The sequence below is a fragment of the Balaenoptera ricei genome, chromosome 15, assembly GCF_028023285.1.
Source record: "Balaenoptera ricei isolate mBalRic1 chromosome 15, mBalRic1.hap2, whole genome shotgun sequence".
In the NCBI taxonomy this organism is placed as follows: Eukaryota; Metazoa; Chordata; class Mammalia; order Artiodactyla; family Balaenopteridae; genus Balaenoptera; species Balaenoptera ricei.
The window spans coordinates 63,425,899-63,444,998 of NC_082653.1; the positions used below are offsets into that span (position 1 = coordinate 63,425,899).

General features: G+C 50.0%; 1 protein-coding gene across 7 annotated transcripts in view; it reads right to left on the reverse strand.

Annotated features, from left to right (window-relative positions):
* Nucleotides 1-19,100, reverse strand: part of MYH11 (myosin heavy chain 11) — a 136,454-nt gene that overhangs the window by 21,969 nt on the left and 95,385 nt on the right. For all 7 annotated transcript variants that reach the window (XM_059897133.1, XM_059897132.1, XM_059897134.1 and 4 more), the window contains 15 exons: nt 17,632-17,750; nt 16,017-16,169; nt 14,916-15,089; nt 13,761-13,934; nt 12,289-12,403; nt 9,632-9,825; nt 8,135-8,256; nt 7,942-8,011; nt 7,617-7,777; nt 6,125-6,233; nt 4,255-4,386; nt 3,957-4,163; nt 2,853-2,990; nt 1,639-1,762; nt 770-941 (listed from right to left, as the gene is read on the reverse strand). In XM_059897133.1, the coding sequence (XP_059753116.1) occupies nt 770-941; nt 1,639-1,762; nt 2,853-2,990; nt 3,957-4,163; nt 4,255-4,386; nt 6,125-6,233; nt 7,617-7,777; nt 7,942-8,011; nt 8,135-8,256; nt 9,632-9,825; nt 12,289-12,403; nt 13,761-13,934; nt 14,916-15,089; nt 16,017-16,169; nt 17,632-17,750 (2,164 nt within the window). The remainder of the gene's footprint in view (nt 1-769; nt 942-1,638; nt 1,763-2,852; nt 2,991-3,956; nt 4,164-4,254; nt 4,387-6,124; nt 6,234-7,616; nt 7,778-7,941; nt 8,012-8,134; nt 8,257-9,631; nt 9,826-12,288; nt 12,404-13,760; nt 13,935-14,915; nt 15,090-16,016; nt 16,170-17,631; nt 17,751-19,100) is intronic.

Sequence of the window (19,100 nt, forward strand, 5' to 3'; positions counted from 1 at the left end):
GAGAGCTGGCCAGGGGATCAATCAGAAAATGGATCCCAGCCTGTCTCTCAAAAGCTGGGTGACTGTCACATGTCCCTTCACCTCCCCTGGCTCAGCCTCCTCCTCAGTGAATGGAGGTAACAGCCACATACCTGGCCAAGTGTCTGCAAAGATACTGCTTGAGCAGAACTTAGCATATGGCAAGCAGGCTAATACCCATTAGTTGTTGCTGCTGTAATACCCCCAGGGGGAAGCCATTAAAGTAAACCCAGCTCAGAGCTGGGAGAAGGGGGCCCAGAGGAAAGGGTGTGGGACACACCTTACAGGACGGGCAGACTCTGAGGACTGCTGCACGCTGTGCGTGGGACAAGAAGGAGGGTAAAAGCTAGGGAGGAGATACATTCGCAAAAAGAAGGACCTCAGAAGGAGGCGGCGGGGGACAGGAGGGTCCTCCCAGCCTCAGACACATGGTGTTTGCGGTGCCAACAGAACAGACTCCGTGCACAACCAGAAATCCAGAACTGGGGTGTAGACGACAAAGGCTGGGCACCCAAGAGGCAGACACAGTGGGAGAAGAGAGGATGAGTTTGGAGGGAAGAGAAGAAAGTCAAAGGCAAAGTTCTGAAGGTGCCAGCAGGACTGGGAGGCACCCGGGAGGCCTAGCCTGGACCACCTAGCATGAGATGGAGGCCTGCCTGGAGGAGGAGGAGGAAGACCGAGGCCCCCCGCAGATCGGCAGTGGCCCTCAGGGCACCAGCACACACTGGACATGCCCCGCCAGCCTCGCTACCTGCCCAGGGCTGCCTGCAGCTCCTCCTCCTTCTTGGCCAGCTGCATCTTGAGCTCAGCGATCTGCGCCTGCAGGTCGGCTATCTGCTCGTGGAAGTCGCTGGCCTCGCCCTCCAGCTTCCTCTTCAGCTTCTCCAGCTCCTGCCGGCTCTTCTCCTCCTTCTTCAGCCGCACTACAACAAAGCCAGGGCCCCTCAGGAGGTGAACACTACCAGAGAGACCCCTGGAGGACGAGCCTTTCTGCTCAGGCATTTCACATGGAGGAAATTCACACTCACACATCCCCCCACTGGCAACTGTCCCGCCGGCACCACTGTCTTGTGGAAGGAAAGTCAGTCCTGGGGACAAGCACCTTCTGGAATTAACGTGTGTGTTCACTAAGGGTGAGCAGGCAGCTAGATAGGGTTGTCCCTTTCCTGCAATAATCCTCCATTCTCAAATTTCCTGTCTGATATTCCTACTTTTAAAATGTCCACTCAAAACATCACTGGGGGACTTCCCTGGTGGCACAGTGGTTAAGAATCCGCCTGCCAATGCAGGGGATGCGGGTTCGAGCCCTGGTCCAGGAAGATCCCACATGCCGCTGAGCAACTAAGCCCATGCGCCACAACTACTGAGCCTGCGCTCTAGAGCCCGCAAGCCACAACTACTGAAGCCCACGTGCCACAACTACTGAAGCCCGCGCACCTAGAGCCCGTGCTCCACAACAAGAGAAGCCACTGCAATGAGAAGCCCGCGCACCACAACGAAGAGTAGCCTCCGCTCGCCGCAACTAGAGAAAGCCCGGGTGCAGCAACAAAGACCCAGAGCAGCCATAAATAAATAAATATATAATTAAAAAAAAAAAACATCACTGGGTAGCCGTTTTACCTTCCAGTTCTGAAATCATAGATTCGTGCTTATTTTTCAGCTTGGTAAGATTCTTGGCTTTTTCTTCCTCTTCTGCAAGATTTGTTGTTAAGTCACTAATCCTCTCTTCAAGGAGTTTTCGCTCCTTTGGGGGGAAAGAAAAAGAAATATCGTTCGTTTTTTCCTTTTCTCCAGGGTCTACATTTCACTGTTAGTAATTTCCAGATAAACAGTTGAAAGGAAAGCCCACATTATAACCAAATGCAACCTAGAGTTTTCAATGGGGAAAGAGAAGTTCCTTAACAATAATAATTTCCAAAGATTGACTACTCCTCATCTCAGGCCCCTCCACCCCTCAACTTCATGTCCCAGCCAGGGGGCCCCTCTTTCCTTTCCTACCACAGGCCAGCTCCTCCCAGCCTCAGGGCTCTTGCATAGATGGGCCCATCTGCCTGGGATGTGCCTCCACCCCCTCTCCTTCTAACTGCTTCTCACTCTTCAGGTTTCCACTTAAATGTCACTTCCTCCAGGAAGCCTCCCCTGAATCCCACCCCCCATCCCCTAGTGCTCTGGTCTTATAAGATGGTGAACACCTCCTTCAGAGCCCTGATCACAATGGCAATTAACGTTTGCGTGTATGATTATCTACTTGCTGCCTCACTAGGATATAAGCCCTACGAGGACAGGGTCCTCCTCCACTGTGCGTGCCCTGCACCTGACACGGACTGGCTCGCAGTCGGTGCCCAGCTCAAAGGACTAAAGGTAGTCCGCCTCAGTGGGGCTGCTTAGTGGTTACTGACTAGGGTGACCTAGTCATCCTGGTTTGCACTGGGACGTTTCCGGCTTAGGGGATGAAAGTCCCACATCCCAGAAACCCTTCAGTCCCAGGACAGCTGGTTCCCCTATTACCAACTGCAAATGGACAGTGAGAATGTGAGAGGGGCCCCTGAATCCCAGGCACATTGCCCGCCCACCCTTGTACAACTTGGGGGTTCCATCGGTCGTGGTGTTTCTGAGACTTGCTCCGTGGCAGCCCTGGTGCTGGTGGGACAACCAGGGACCCCATCCATGGCACACCTGCATCCAGACGGCAGTCACGAGGCCGCCACGTCAATGCTGGAGGTAACTACTTGCTCAGCCTTCAATACCTTGTATCTGGCTAAAAAGGGAAGGCATCTGGAGTCCTCAGCCCTCATGAGCCTGTCATTTTAACAAAGACGCTCAACCCCACTCACTTTTGACAGTTTATTGTTCTGATCATCCATGACCAGAATATCATCCTCCAGTTTCTTGATCTTGGCCTCAGCTGTGACCTTCTCAAGTTGTAGTTTCTGCCTGGCAGCTTCCTCTTCCTCCAGCTGTTCTTCCAGGTCCTTTGTGGGGGAAGGAAAAGAATCACAGCCTTGCTTAAAACAAAGTCACTCTCCCGGAGCTCTGGGGACTCATGGATACAGAGGCTTAGCCTGATGGACCCCTGCAGTGCTCTGCCATCTCCTTTCATCACAAAGAAAAGGTTTGGGTAAGCCACTTTTCTTTGTGGAGCCTCAGTCTCCTCATCTGTAAAATGGGGATAGTAGATACCATGGTGGTTTAAAAATATGTCCATAAATTCTTTGATACTCTTCCCTTCAAGAGGTGCAGCCTATTCTCCTCCGCTTGAGTGTCAGCTGGACTTAGTGACTTGCTTCTAACAGATAATATCAAGAGGAAGTGATGGAGTGTATAAGTCAGAGATTAGGCTATAAAAGGCTTTGCAGCTTCCTCCCTGTTCTCTCGTCATTCACTCTATCCGGAGAAAGCCAGCCGCCACGTTGTGAGGGCACTCAAGCAGCCCTATGGAGAAGCCCACATAGTGAGGAACAGAGGCCTCCTGCCTACAGTCGTGTGAGTGAGCCACGTGCAAGTGAGTCCTCCAGCCCCAGTCCAGCCTTCAGATGCTGCAGCCCAGGCTGACATCCTGACTGCAACCTTGTGTGAGGCTCTAAGCCAGAATCACCCAGCTAAGCCACTCTCAGAGTCATGACTGTGTGAGATAAATGTCTGTTATTTCCAAGCTGCTAAGTTTTGGGGTGTTTTGGTTCTGCAACAATAGCTTACTGATACAATTACCCCTCACACAGGGTCGCTATTAGGAGGAAAGGTGTTTGCACACGAAAGGCAGGGCAGTAGAACTGAGCGGGCTTCCAAGGAGACCTGTGTGGGCAGATGGCGGTTTCTCTCCGAGCCTTAGTCTCTTTCTCCGTCCAAAGGGGAGATACAACATCAGATGCCCCTCACAGGCCTGCCGTGAGGGTCAAGGGGTTTCGTACCCACCGAGGGCTGCCCCTGCGGTGCCTTACCAGCATCTGCTGGGCCATCTTCTTCCGTTCTGCCTGCAGCTGCTGGCCCCGGTCTTCCTCCTCCTCCAGGCGGGCCTCCATCTCATGCAGGATCTCCTCCAGCTCCTGCTTCTTGGCCGCCAGCCGGACCCGCATCTCCTCAGCCTCAGCGTACAGCTCCGTCTCTGCCTGCAGCTGCTCCTGCAGCAGGTTCTTCTCCTCGGTCAGCTGCATGCAGAGGGTGGGGAGACAGCCCGTGAGCCCCGCAGGAGCGGGCGTCCTGCGCTCCGCAGCCCCAGCCAGGCTCCCGGCCCGGTACCTGCGAGTGTTTCTGCTCCAGCTCCTTGAGCTCGCCTTCCGCCTTCTGCTGCCGCTCCTTGGTCTTCTGCAGCTCATCCTCCTTGGCCTGCATCTCCTCCTCCTGCCTCGTCACCTGCAGCAGGGGCTTCACCTGCACACAGAGGGGCAGCCCGTCACTTGCTTTCGTGGCACAAGGGAAACACTCTCGTAATAAATCAATCAGTGGTTCTCAGCAAGGGACGATTTTACCCCACTCGCAGATCCTAACGGGATATTTGGCAATTTCTGGGGACAGTTTTAGCTGTCACAACTGGGGTGGGGAATGCTACTGGCATCTAGGGGGTATAGGCCAGGGATGCTGCCCAACATTCTAGAATGCTCAGGACAGCCCCCCGACACAGAATTATCCATCCCAAAATATCAGCAGTGCCGAGATTGAAAAATCCTAAAATAGAGCAATGGGAAAAGGTGCAAAGTGAAAGGAGACAGTCTCCCCTCCCCCCATTTAGTCCCATCCTGAGAGAGAACTGCTGCCGACAAACTGATATGTTTCCCTCCAAAGAGAAAAGGAAAGAAAAATCCCCCACATCCTACCTCCCATTCTCAGCATTGTCCTACACATTAAAAAAATATACCTGAGATCACGCTGCCCAGTGTTACATGCTGCTTTTTTTTTTGGCTGTGCTGCACGGCTTGTGGGATCTTAGTTCACCCACCAGGGATTGAACCCAGGCGCCTGGCAGTGAAAGCGTGGAGTCCTAACCACTAGGCCGCCAGGGAATTCCCTACTTGCTGCTTTTATTTTACTAAAAACTACAAGATAATTATCACCCCATGCTGTCCCATCAGCTTTACAACTTGATTTTTAGATAACCATCATTTCTAATGGTTGAAAAATATCCCATTGATGGATGAGCTGCTGTGAGTCAGTCTGCCAGGGCTGGGCATTGAAACTTTGCTCTTGTAGATGAATGCCCTTCATTCCTGATTTTCTTTATTTCAGATGGTTTTCTGAGAAGAGTTTTCTAGAAGCTGGGTCAGTGGGGATGAACATTTCCAAAAGCAGCTTCCCCTCACTGCTCTTCACCAAGCTGACTCGTAACTCCTGTGTTCAAGTCCTGCCTGGCACTAGGGGAGCCCCTGTCAGACACACTGCGGCTTCCTTCCTGCGCTGACCCCAGTCTGCCATGGGCATTGGTTCCTGTGCTGACCCCATCTGCTTCCCCACTCCACTAGAATAGTCATGAGGCCAGGGCATCCCTAGCGCCTTGCACGTGTCTGGTGCACAGTAGTTCCTCAATGCATACTTGCTCAGTGAAAAAGGTTTGTGCCCATTTACACACTCAAGAGCACCTAAGAGAAAGCCATGTCTGCCCCTACAGAGCAAGTCTTTGCACGATTGGCTCATGACAGCCAGCGATGCTACAAGACCAAGTTGTACCCAGAGAAACAAACAATGGATACACACAACAAGCTGGATGGAGGCATCTCCAGAGAATGATGCTTCGTGACAAAAGCCCATCTCAAAAGGTGACATACTGAAGGACCCCGTTTATATAACATCCTTGAGATGACAAAATTATAGAAATGGAGAACAGATTCGTGCTTGCTGAGGCTATGGAGGGAAGTGGGTAGGGCTCTAAAGGGGCAATAGGTGGGATCCTCACGGTGATGGAAATGCTCTGCATCTGGGTTAAGGTCATGGCTGTAACCCACGTGCCAAAGAGGGGGCCTTTCTCAGGCCTGGAGAATCGCCAAAGGGCAAGATTTGGTTTCGAGGCCTCAGTTGCACACCTGCTGTCAATCACCTCCAGGCCCACATGGACAGCGTCCAAGTGAAGACCCAGGACTGGGAGGCGGGTGGAGGGGCGGAAGACGGAGGCACTCACTTTGGTGAAGAGCCGCCACCACTGCCAGTTCCGCAGCTTGAGGTAGGCGGCGCAGTTCCTCTGAATCACCTTCATGGCCGTCAGCTGCTGCTGCCTCTTGGCAAAAGCCCTGGGGAGAGGGAAGGGGAGCTGTGAGAAGACCTGCTTGGCTCAACACACACTTCACTGTGTTGTCATGGCATCCCGCCCCGCAGCATCCCGAAAGCAGGACGCTTCTGTTTGGGTTGTGATTCAGTGACTTGTTCAAGGATGTCCCCCATTCTCTCCAACCCAGATTCTCCAGGAAGCTCTGAGTATCAGCAAAAGTATACCATCAGGAGGCCAGAGCCTTTCTCAGTGGATAAGGAAGACCCAAGGCTCACAAAATGCCCTGGATTCAGATCTTTGGTCCTGACAACACCTAGGAAATTGATCTATGCTACACCATTCCTAACGGGTGTCCTACACCCTCAGCTGTGCCACATCTTCCCCAAAGCTGAGTGTCTGACAAACCTATCCTTTCCTCAGATCATTTAAAATCCCAGACCTGACACAGAACCAGCACTCTTCCTACTTAAGGGCTACTGGGTTTGAGAAACCACAGAACAGTGAGCACCATCCTCTCGCCTCTGTGCGGCTGCCATTGCGGCTGCCATCTTGGACGTGGGTGAATTTGAAGAATAAAATTGCCCCAGTTAGTCTGGAGGTGGGAGGGGTGGCAACAGAGAATTTAGTTATGAAAGTTAACAGTTTAGGTCTGTCCCTGGACCAAGAGCTCCCCAGATCTGGCCTTGACCATCCTGGGTCTACTTGACAATGAATCAGCTTGACACAGTCAGGGCTCTGCAGATGAGTGCATGGTCCATACCTCCTGAAGACATATGCCCTGGACAAGAGCTACTCTGCCAGCCCCTGTGTCCTGTTTGGGGTGTGAGTTTCATGAAGGAACAGCAGCCCTCACCCAGCCCCCAGGATTCCCAAAACAGAGCGGGCATCAGGCCTTCTAAGACTTTGCCTTATGAGTCCCACTTGGACATAGGGGTATAGACACAAATACCCTTTCCTCAGACACTTTATCATATTCTCACACTTCTGAAATGATAACCAGCCACTGTTCTCAACCCTTTTCATACAGTATTTCATTGACCCCCTCATTAAAAGAAGTTTATGAGGCAGGAATGATTATGCTCATTTTCCTGAGGCTCAGAGAGGTAGAGTAACCTTCCCAAGGTTCTTCAGTAAATAAGTAGGGGAGCCAGGATGAGAACCCACGTCTAACTCTTCAGAGCCCATGGTCTTAACCCCTTCCTGCCCTGCCCTTATAACTAGTGCATATATTTAAAGTGGTAGCATTTCTCCCCCCCCAAGAAAAGGCTGCCATTCAATCAATGATGCATCTTAGGGCAGATGGCCTCTTAGAATCAGAAACTCAGAACATGAGGCCAGAAAGCCCCCTGAAATTTTGTATTTCTGGTCTGTGTTTGCAGGGAGGCGATAGTGCGTGGGTCTTTACTTTCTGGCCAGGTAGCCGCGACACATCGCCTGGAAAGCCATGATGACGTCGGTGATCTTTAAGTCCCGCTCCTCTTCTAGGTGGGCCAGGACGCCAGTTCGGAAGAAGATTTTGCTCTGCCCAATCCTGTACAAGTTGGGGTCGAGTTCTAGGGCTTTGATCTGCGGAAGGAAGGAGGATGAGAGTTCCCGTTCTCGGCTATGCCTCTTGGCCAGGGGTTAAGTGTGTTTAAGGAGGGTCCCACCCGGAGCGGCTGCGGGAAGTGCCACCAGAGGCTGGGAGGTCTGCAGTTGGATTTCTGGGGCGGGGCTGGGGCTGGGCTCACCATCAGAATGCAGGCCTGCTTCCCGTCCATGAAGCCTTTGGGAATGGCGTTTGCGGCCAGGATCTCATAGCTTGAGACACAGGGCAGGAGTCACCAACCGAGTGCACCTCTGTCATCCGTCTGTCCCTCCACCCAGCCTGCTCACCCCCATCCCACCCGCCACCCCACGCATGCCTGGCCCCGGTGGGCTCACCGTTGGCGGAACTCCTGGAAGACGATCCTGTTGGGGAATCCCTGGCGGCAGATTCGGATGCCTTCCAAGACCCCGTTGCACCGCAGCTGCTCCAGCACCAGAAAGGCGTCCAGCTTTCCGGACTGCAAAGACGCAAAGGGCAGTGAGCTGCTGGGGCCGCGGGGAGCAGCAAGCCCCAAATCTCAGGCCTGGTGACCCACTTCACCAGGCCATGGGGGATCACGGGGCACCAGGTGAGAGCTCAGCTGAGGGTTCTGGTGCCATCTCTCGTACTTGGTGGCACTCGCATCACCTGGGGCTTCCTCCTCGTCACTTCTCCCTCCCTCACTTCCTGTCCATCACCAGTTCTATGGCTCCTACCTCCCAAATATCTCCCCATCTACACACTTCTCTCCACTACCATTGTCACTGCCATCACTCACCACCATCTTCTCCTGTCCCAATGATCACAACAGTCTCATACTATCTTCCCACCCCGTCCTGACTCTCTTATCCCCTTATTTGGTTTCTAAAATGTGAATCTGATCATGACATCCCCCTGCTTTTAAAAGCCCCCGATGGCATCCTACAGAAGGAAGGCCAAGCTCTGGTCCACCCACAGGAACTCCACAATCTAGCCCCACCCACAGTTCCAGCCTCAGCTCTTCCCAATCCCTGCCTCACACCATCACACGTCAACACAAAATGACCCACCTAGCGTTTCCTTGCCCAGACCCTTCATTTCTCACCTCCACACTTTTGCTTATTCTGGTCCCTCTGCCTAGGATGCCCTTCCCACGCTGCTCTCAGCATCAGCAACTTCCCGTTCTCTAAGAAGCTTTCTCTGAGCCCTGAGTCTCAAGTGGGAGCCCCGGCTCTTTGGTGTTCTCATAATTTACCAGATAACATCATGGGTATCAGCTGTCTACCTCTCCCACAAGCTCAGCAATACTGACCTCTTGGGCTGGATAATTCTCTGCGGTGGGGGACTTCCCTGCACACTGGAGGATGTTTAGCTGCATCCCTGGCTTCTATGCACTGGGTGCCAGTAACTGCCCCCTCCCCGTTAAAAATGTCTCCGGACATGGCCAAATCTCCCCTGCAGGGGAGGGAGGGCACACAATTGCCCCCAGCTAAAGGACCCCTGTCCTAGATTATAAGAAACCTGCAGGCAAGGACAATAATTTATCCAGCACCGTATCCCCAGCTCCTGGCACAAGTGGAGCTCAGTAATTATCAGGTGGAATAATGGACGAATGAGTGATCTGATACCCCGTGCAGCCACTCCAGGGCTCAAAGTCCCCGGGAGCATTCTCCTTTCCTCCCTTGCCTTCTTTTGCCTCCAGGCTGGGAAATGAGCGCCTCCCACCCATGTCAGATGGAGCCCTCGGGGTGGTGGGGTGGTGGTCAGGCTTTCCTCCAGCCCTTGTACCCCGGTCTGCCTTCCCTTTCCCCGCAGACCCTGATGATGTCCCGGGGGGACTTTCTGACCCCCCAAGAGCTGGGTGGTGGCCTCACCCTCTTCTCATGGTTGGGGATGATGCAGCGCACGAAGTTGGGGGTGGTGTTCCGCAGCGTGGTCATCAGCTTCCCCAGCTGCTCCTTGTACAGCTGCCCCACGGTGCGGAACATGCCCTTCTTGGTCTTGGAGGAGCTGGGCAGCGAGCTCTCCGTCATCTTGGCCATCTGGTCCAGGCCCACGATGCGGTCCACTGTGGGCACATGAAGGGTGATGTCGGCCCACCCAGGGAACCTGAATCTCCACAGCAGGCCAGGGGACCAGCCTGGAGGGTTGAGACCGCAGGTCCCCTGTTCCCTTGTGGGCACCATTCCCCATTCTTTCCTCTGCCAGCCAACACCTTCTCTCTAGGGGCAGGTAAATGGAGGCATAGGGGGCTTTGCTTTCCAAGTACTATATTATCTATTTCTGAGACCCTGAGAGCTCCTGAGTGACAGAAAGAACAAATTCTCTCTGACATTGTCACAGAGACGTGGGAGTAAATCCTGCTTTTGCCACTGCCTTGGCCTAGCGTCATTTTGTGCCTCAGTTTCTCCTATGAAATGGAGTTGATGACAGCATCTACCTCCTAGGGCAGGAATAAGCGAATAAGGCATGCGAAGCGCTTACTTCCCTGCCTGCCTTCAATCCTTCATCCACTAACAAATATTTATTGAGAGCCTACTGTGTGTCAGGCCCTGGGCATACAGACGTGAACAAAACACAGACCCTGTGTCCCCCCGACCCCAGCTCATATTCTATGGATGTTCTAATGGAAGGAGAAGACAGTGATCACACATGTAGGTATATAATATTTTGGGTGGTGAAGGTGTGCTTAGAAAGATAAAGCACAGTTAAGGTAGGTTGGGAGTGATGGGGGTGATCTCTTAGCGTGATGGGGGTGTCTCTCTGATAAACTGATATTTTTGAGTAGAGACCAGAAAGAAGTAGTCAGGTAGATATCAAGAGAAGGAATATTCTGGGTAGAAGGCATAGCAAACACTCCAACATAGGAATCTGGCACTTTGATAAGTGCTCAACAAAGCAACAAAGAGTGGGTGGTGGTATTATTATTATTATTATTACTATTATCACCACCAAGACTCTTTTTCTTTCAGAATGGAATGAGAGACTCCTACTGGCCCAGCGAGTGCTGCACATACCAAGCCCAATCCTGGCATTGCTATAAATTTCCCTCAAAGCACAGCTTTTGCTGTATCCCACAAATTTTAATATGTAGTGTTTTCATTTTCATTTGGTTCATCATATTTTAAAATTTCCCTTGAGAAAATTAACACACGACAACACACTTCTAAATAACACATGGGTCAAAGAAATTTGTTCTTTGACCCATTATGTTATTTAGAAGTGTGTTGTTTAACCTCCACATACTTTCAGATTTTTCAGTTACCTTTCTGTTATTTCTAGTTTAATTCCACTGTGGTCTAAGAGCAGACATTGTATGATTTCTATTCTTTTCAATTTGTTAAGGTGTGTTTTAGGGTCCAGAGTGTGGTCCATCTTGGTGAATGTTCCACATGAGCTTGAGAACATGTGTTCTGCTGTTGGACAACACAGACTACAGGTATAGTCAGTTGTATCCAGTTGGTTGATGGTGGTGTGGAGTTCAACCCCACTGGCATTAGACCCTGCCATTTCTGCTCCTTGCGCTCAATTAGGCTCCATGTAATAATGTCTTTGTTTGTCTGCCTCTCCCACAAGACTGTGGCTCCTTGAAGGAAGGACTTGCTGAGTTCATCATGAGTCCTAGGTGTGAGGTATGACCCAGGTTGAGATGCTGTTACCCCATCCCAGGGCCTTGGCACCCAGTAAATGTTGGCAGAACTGAACCCCATGCCTAAAGCAAGGGCAGCCAGTCCTGTAGGCCCTAGGCCCACAGGCTCTGTGTCAAGAGTGAAATCTGCTGTGGGCACCGAGGTCCAGGAACAAAAGCAGTAAAGCCCACCACCCCTAATAGTCATTGCAGCAGCCAATATGTACTAAGTCCCTACTATGGGCCCAGCAGGTGCTAAGTACTTCAGCTGGATTATCTATCCTCTAATTCTTAAAGGGAACCGAAGTGTGGTCCCCAAATCAGCAGCATCAGCACCACCCAGGAACTTGTTAGAAATACAAATTCTCAGGCCCCATCCCGGTGAGGAGGCCCAGTGATCATCTGAGTTTTAACAAGCCTTCCAGGAGATCCTGATCCATGGTCAAGCTTGGCCCCACTGATCTAATTTCACCCTCACAATAATCTTAGGGGAGGTAGGGGATTATTATTATTTTTCTGGTATTAGCAATGAGGACAGGGAAGCTTAAGGAAGTCAAGTGACTTGTCCAAGGTCACACAGCTGGTACATGGCAGAGAATAGAATTCAGTTAAGTCTTTCTGACTCCAGAAGGAGGCCCTCTGACCCAACATGCCTTCTAGGATATTTCCTCCATCAGTGCCTGAGCCCTGACTCAGGACCTTCTCCCTGGGGTCCAGGCGTGGGGTTGAGGAGCTCAGGAATTTGTTGAATGTGTCAATCAGACATCATTAGCACCTGCCAACACTGCCCTCTCCCCGACCGCACACAGGCCCGCCCCTCCTGGGAGCAGGTGTGGGAATCAGGGGCAGCTGGAAGGGGCTGGAGGGAGTTCAGTCCTCCTGCTCCAGCCGGCAGGGCCTTACCGTCTTTCCACAGGTCGGCCACAAACTTGTCTGAGGAGGCATTGAGGAGGGACGTCACATTGTCGTTCAGCGGGTCCATATTCTTGGTCAGCCAGGCGTTTGCATTGTAGTCCACCTGCCAAGGACCACCCCACCGGTCAGGTGCTCCTGCGTCAGTTATGAACTAAGGGCAGGGCTCCAGTCCTCCTGTTTCCCTCCCGGATCTTCCGAGGTCAGAGAGGAAACGTTAGTGGTTGCCATGATGGGAATCCACAAACCTCAATGAAGAGACCAATAGGTCAGAACTTTAAAGGGCTCTGCGCACAGTAGGGCATCAGCCATGGTAGCCTTTGCTAGGAAGGCCTCGTCTCTATCCTTGCCTTCTCCTAGTAAGCCTCCTCTGGCAGCCTCCCTTTTCCAGAGCCCAGCACGATGCCTGTGATTTCCGAAAGGTGTGGAGCTTCGCTGGTGGTGAATATCCTCCCCTCACACCCAAAGTTCCCCTCTCATCCAGCGAAGGCTTGACAACAATCTGGTTTTTAAATTAAATTTGGGGACCTCTTTTTAATTTTATTATTTTGACTATGAAATGAAGGAACTGATAAAATAGCTCTGGTGGTGGCCAGGCATGATCTTAACTGTGTGCCAATAAAACTTTATTTACAAAAATAGGCTGTGGGCTGGGTTTGGCACCTGGGCTGTAGTTCGCCAATCCCTGGTTTAGGGCATTGCTTGTTCCCATGATGCAGTGAAGATACTGGGGAGTCAATAAAATACTCTTAAGTTTCTGCAAGTCAGACTGAGCTATGTCTTTTCTACATTAGCCAGGACCCTCAGGAGCCATAGGGGAAGGTCCTGTACATTAAGAGCTATGACATGATGATGACAATGATGACAGAGGCAGAGGAGGAGGAAGGAGGAAGAAGGAAGAAGAAGAAGACAGCCATCGCAGATTTCCCTGGGTGGCACAGGCTGGCAATGGCAAACCCAAGGCCATGATAAAGGAGATTCCTGTTGGACTCAAAAGTGGGTTTATTGGTCACCCCATTGGTCACCCAGGAAGTTGGCCCTTCCTGTTGGGTTTAACTTGTAGCAGGAAGGATTTAGAGTCTATACAAGAAAGAATTGCCTGGCCACCAAGGTTGGAGTATATTAGAGAGGCTAATATAATAGCTGTATACAATAGCCTCTCTAATATATTATATATCTCATATATGTATATAATATACAACATATATATTAGCCTCTCTACTATATTATATATTCTATATCTCTAATATACATGTATTATATATACCTTAGCCTTTCTATTATATGTTATATCTCTATATCTTGTCCCTGACTGATGCTTAGACAAGTCATGTATAAGACTTGGTTGGGATCTGATTTAGACCAGATGTCTTTGGGTTCTGCCATTCGCAAGTTGCTCCTACTCTGAGCATCCTGCCTGGGTCCCCTGGGACAGAGAGACCCCTGGGACATTCAGCTGGTACCTTCCCGGCATAGTGGATGATAGAGAATTCAGTTTTGTCCTTGAGTTGCTTGGGCTTCTGAAACTTGGGGTGGCTGCCCTGCTCCGAGCACAGCTTCTCCACAAAGGACTTGTCTGTGGCTTTGGGGAACCAGCACTCCTCGTCCAGCAGGGCCAGCACACCTGGAGGGTTGTTCTGTGGAAGACAAGCAGGGCAGACCATAGCAAGGGTGCCCAAGCCTCAGGCTTGCCAGGAAGAGCTGGTCACCCAAACACATGCATAGGCTCCATTACTGTATCTACCTACATATAAAGGTGGATTTATGCCCTCCACCCCCGCTCCCCCAATCTATCCTCAAAGAATTATGTGCCCAATGGACCAGCACTAGGGATGGAAGGGCCAGCCCCAACAGAACATGTTTGCTGCTGCCCCCTCGTGGGCAGTACACACACAACATCACAAAGATTTCTAGCAAAGGAATGCATTCCTTTACATATAAATTCACCTAAGGGTTCCTTTGAGTAAAGTGCTTCTCTGTGGCTCAGACACTTTAAACTAAGGTGTCAGGAGCACCGCCAAATCTGCACATGCCATTTGCTCTGCTGGAATGGTCTTCACTTTTTGGACTCAGATCAGAGAAGCCTTTCCTGACTATTCTGTCCAAAGCAGGCATTCCTAAACCACTCTCCACATTGGCCTTATCAGGGGTTTTAGTTGCTTCTTTTGTTTGGTTTCATTATCTGCTCTTCCAGGAGGGCAGGGACTGCATCCATCTCATTCATTGTTACATCCCCAGCCCCTAAAGAGAGGGCCCAGCACATAGTAGGTGCTCACTAAATGGTCATTCAATAATTATTTCTTGTGTACCTACTATGTGCATGGTTCTAGGAGTTTGGGATGGGTCAGTGAAAAAACCCAAGATTCTTGCCTTTGGGAATGAATGACTGGGAGAGATGGGAAGGGGAGGGATGGGTGTGGTGGGGAGGGGAGGAGAGAGGAGGAATAAAAAAAAGAAGTACCTTTGATATGAAAATGTGGGTTAAGGGACAATGTGACTTAGTTCACAAAGATTCAGTTTACAGGCTTTTGGGACTCAGTGATGGGGGAAGCCGTGCCCCATGGAGAGAGTGCAGGGTCCGAGTGCCGGCTGTGTGCGAGTGTGATGTGGGGCCTTACCGGCCGCTCAATGAGCTCGATGCATGGCTGCAGGTCCAGCCCGAAGTCGATGAAGTTCCATTCGATGCCCTCGCGCTGGTACTCCTCCTGCTCCAGGATGAACATGGTGTGGTTGAAGAGCTGCTGCAGCTTCTCGTTGGTGTAGTTGATGCACAGCTGCTCGAACGAGTTCACCTGAGCACATGACACCAGGGGAGGCCCCGTGAGCATCACGGTACAAGTCAGAGGACTTGGGGCCCCAGAGAAGCTCCGTGCTGGAGAAAGCCCCACGCCAGACACACTTTCCACAAGCCTGCTGTGCCATTTCAGCACCCAGAGAGGTCTCAGGCCCCAGTGAAGGCTGCCCAGGGTTCATGAGGGCTGGCAAAAGTTACTTATTCTCATGTCACATGGTTTTAAGGACACATGTGGTTTTAAGGATCTTATCTCCATCTGCACAATGATTTATGGATAGAATAACCGTGTTAGGTATTTCATCACCCCATTTTGCAGATGTGGAAACTGAGGCTCAGAGAGGGAGTAATTCCATAGTAGATATGTTTTGGAATATCTGTCAATCTCAACATCTTCCCTTTCACTGAGAACTTCCCTCCAACCCATGGGAGTGGTATCCAGGAGCCATGTTACATTCCATGAAGTACTGAAAGACCCAAAAAACAGTGCTTGGCTCTGAGGTGACATGTGTCCCAACTCAGGTAGGAGTCAATGAGACTTAATTCCAAGATTTTGGGTGGAACTGTTGGAAAGAATTGGAACTGGTTGGAACTGAGAGGCAGTCTGGAGCAATGGCAGCCATCTTGCCACCATGAGGGGAGAGCCTGCTTGAGAATAGAGCCAAGGTGGAGGACGGCGGAGAGGGGGAGATGGCAGGAGTTCAGGTCCTGCCTGTTGGATCCAGCTGTACCTCTGGCTTCAGTTTCAGAAACCAATACATTCCCCATTGGATTTCTGTCTCTTACACCCTCAAGGATTTAACCTTAACTAGACAGTCTCCCACCCTATAGTAGCCACCTGCCTTTCTTCAAAATAGTGATTTCTCCAAGTGGAAGCTTATTTCCAGAGAACCGAGACTATGTCTGTCATGAGCCTGCCAAGCTGTACCTCAAAGATCTCAAATCCGGCGATGTCCAGGATCCCCAGGAACGAAGCCCCTTGCCGGTGAGTCTTGTCCAGGGCTTTGTTCACGCGGGTGAGTATCCAGCGGAAAAGGCGCTCATAAGTGGCCTTGGCCAGAGCCTCTACTGCAAAGTCTGCCTGCAGGGGGGCGAGAGGACATGGTTACTCCCAATGGGCTGTGTTTTCACATGAGCCTGGCTGGTGGCCCTGGATTTTTATTTTCCCTCTGCCTATAATCAGTCCTTAAAAAATAAACAAAGAAAAGGAAACTATACCATCTCTACAACCAGCAATGAGGGATGGAGTGGTCAGACCTAGGAATGGCAATGTGAATAATAATCACTTCCTGTCAGAGGGACCTGGAACAAAGTGGAGTCTGCACCATCCCAGCGATCATTTAGAGGCCGTCAGTCCTGCCTCTAGAAAGGGTATACAGTCATTTCCAAAAATTAGTTCAGACCTCGTACCTTCAATTAAGAGCTCAAGATGAGGTCAGGAGTGAGGAACTCTGCTGTTCTTATGCAGTCAGTGTTGTATCTTCAAAACCTGTCATAGGACTTTGATTATTCTAGTATTGGATAGATGAGGGATACAAAGATGGATGGGTGGATGGATGGATGTGAAACCAAGTCCCGCTAAAACCGAGTTCCTCTGCCGAGTTTATGATTAATCTCTCTATCCAAAATTTTATTCCCTTTCTCGTACTGTACCTGTTCCACTCAGGATTGGAGTGGGGATGGGGGCCAAAACTGAACAGAACCCTGCGGGACCTTGACAGGTACAAAAGCCCCTCCATGTCCCCTGTTTCTTGTTTGTAGAAAAAGGGCTCCTAAGCCTTCCCTGATTCCCAAAGAGCAGATTCAAGGAGTTACTAATTAGGGAAGTGAGGGAATGCAGAAACAAAGGAAAGCAGTCAAGAAACAATAGTGCAGGGATAAAACAGAGTCCTAGTTCCTCCTCAAGGGATACACATAACAATCTGAATCTGATACAGTCTTTGAGTTGTTCTGCAGGAACTAAGACCCCCACCCAGGTGGAGGATGGTGACTACATACACAAGTGCATAGACCCCAGACTGGTTGGAAGCAGAAGGTCGATGATTAAGATTCCTCGAACACCACCCTGTTACCTCACCACCAACCAATCTGAAGAAAGTCACGCCCCCTACAACCCTGACCCCAAATGTTGCCTTTAAAAGCCCTTCCCTGACAGCCACCAGGGAGTTCAGGTCTTCTGAGCATGAGCCGCCCGTTCTCCTCACTGGGCACCTGCAATAAACCCTGTACTTTCCTTCACCACAACTCAGTGTCAGCAAATTGGCTTTGCTGTGTGGCTGGTGAGTGGACCCAAGTTTGGTTAGGTAACAGATGCATGGATGGATGGACAGATGGATGGATGGATGGGTGGATGGGTGGATGGATGGATGGGTGGATGGATGGATGGATGGATGGCTAGAGGGGTGGATGGATGGGTGGATGGATGGATGGGTGGATGGATGGATGGATGGATGGCTAGAGGGGTGGATGGATGGGTGGATGGATGGAAGATTCTGCAGGAATAAATGACAAGTGCAGGAATAAATGGCAAATGCATCATTTACCTGTTCTTTTGTCTGAGCTTTCTGTACCACATCCCGCCCGACTTTGATACGTGGGGTCAGGATGGATCTGGTGAAATCTGTCACATTAATTCCCATGAGGTGGCAAACTTTCTGAGCAGCTGGATGGAGAAAAGAAGCATATTAAGTGTATCACGAAAGTGCAGGCTTGGAAAAGAAGGCACATAACATGGGATATTTGTGACCTGTGAATACATTGGTTTTTCCTTGGTGAGATGGAACATGATAGTGAACATAGCATGAAAGGGTCCTAAAAACTGCTGTCATTAGTGACCTCACCCCCAGTGTTTAGCTAAAAGAGGCAATGATGGGCTGGGATGGAGGTGGGCCCCAACTGGGGTCTTAGGGTCAGAACTAGGTTCAAATCCTTGCTCCTTTCCCACTTCCTAGCCCTGTGATTTTGGAAAAGCTACGTAGCTTCCCAGACTCTTGCTTACAAAAAGGGTCAGCTATTTGGTACCTTGTTGGGTTGTCAATGGGATTAAATGAGGTAGGTATGAACCTGACATATAGTTAAATTCAATAAGCATTCGTTCCACCATTCTAAGATATATGTTGCAACGTATGTAGTGGAAAAAATATTGGAAACAACTTAAATGTCTATTCATAAGGGAGCAAACAAATATATCACAGTATTTTTATAAGATGGAATACCAAATAGCAGTTAAAGCAATGACCTGGCTTTTTCTTTCTCTCTAGACCAGTGGTTCTCAGCTGGGGATGATTTTGCTCCCACGGGACATTGGCAATGTCTGGAGACATTTTTGGTTGTCACACTAGGGGATGCTACTGTTAGGAAACCCTGATCTAGACAGTTGTGTGTACAGAGTAAAAAAAAAAAAAAAAAAAAGTTGCAGAATGATGCCTATGGAGTGATATCATTCATGTGAATTAAAAACACACTCACAAAGCAACACTGTACACTGTTCAGATACATGTGTGTGAAATTATAAACATAAGACCAGAAGGGTATGTGGTACAGTACAATTGTGGTTGCCAGGAGGTTCAGGGACTCAGTTGGGAGAATAAGAGATGTCAGTCTTCTCTATACTGTGTTTTGCTTCATTCTAAAGACAAAGATGTATTTGAAAATATTCACAAATGTCAATTCTGAATGGTGAACATGTGGGTTCTTGCTGTATTCATGTAGTTCTGCATAAAAACTTGTTCTCCAAAAAAAAAAAAAAAAAAAAAAAAAAAAAAATCCATTAGCTGCTTCCTTAACGTGAAGACTAGTGATACACGATAGTTTGGATGTGTGAGGTGGACGATAAATAGTGTAGTTTTAGGATTTTTTACCATCTCTTTTCAAGGGTGCTCTTTTGGTTCTCTTTCCCTGAGGGTCTCTCCTCAGAGCGAGGATTCCTTTAACCTGCTATATCTGGGAGTGTAACACATAAGAAACAACTGGCAGCCAAACTGGGAGCTTGGAAAAGCACCCCAATATACAG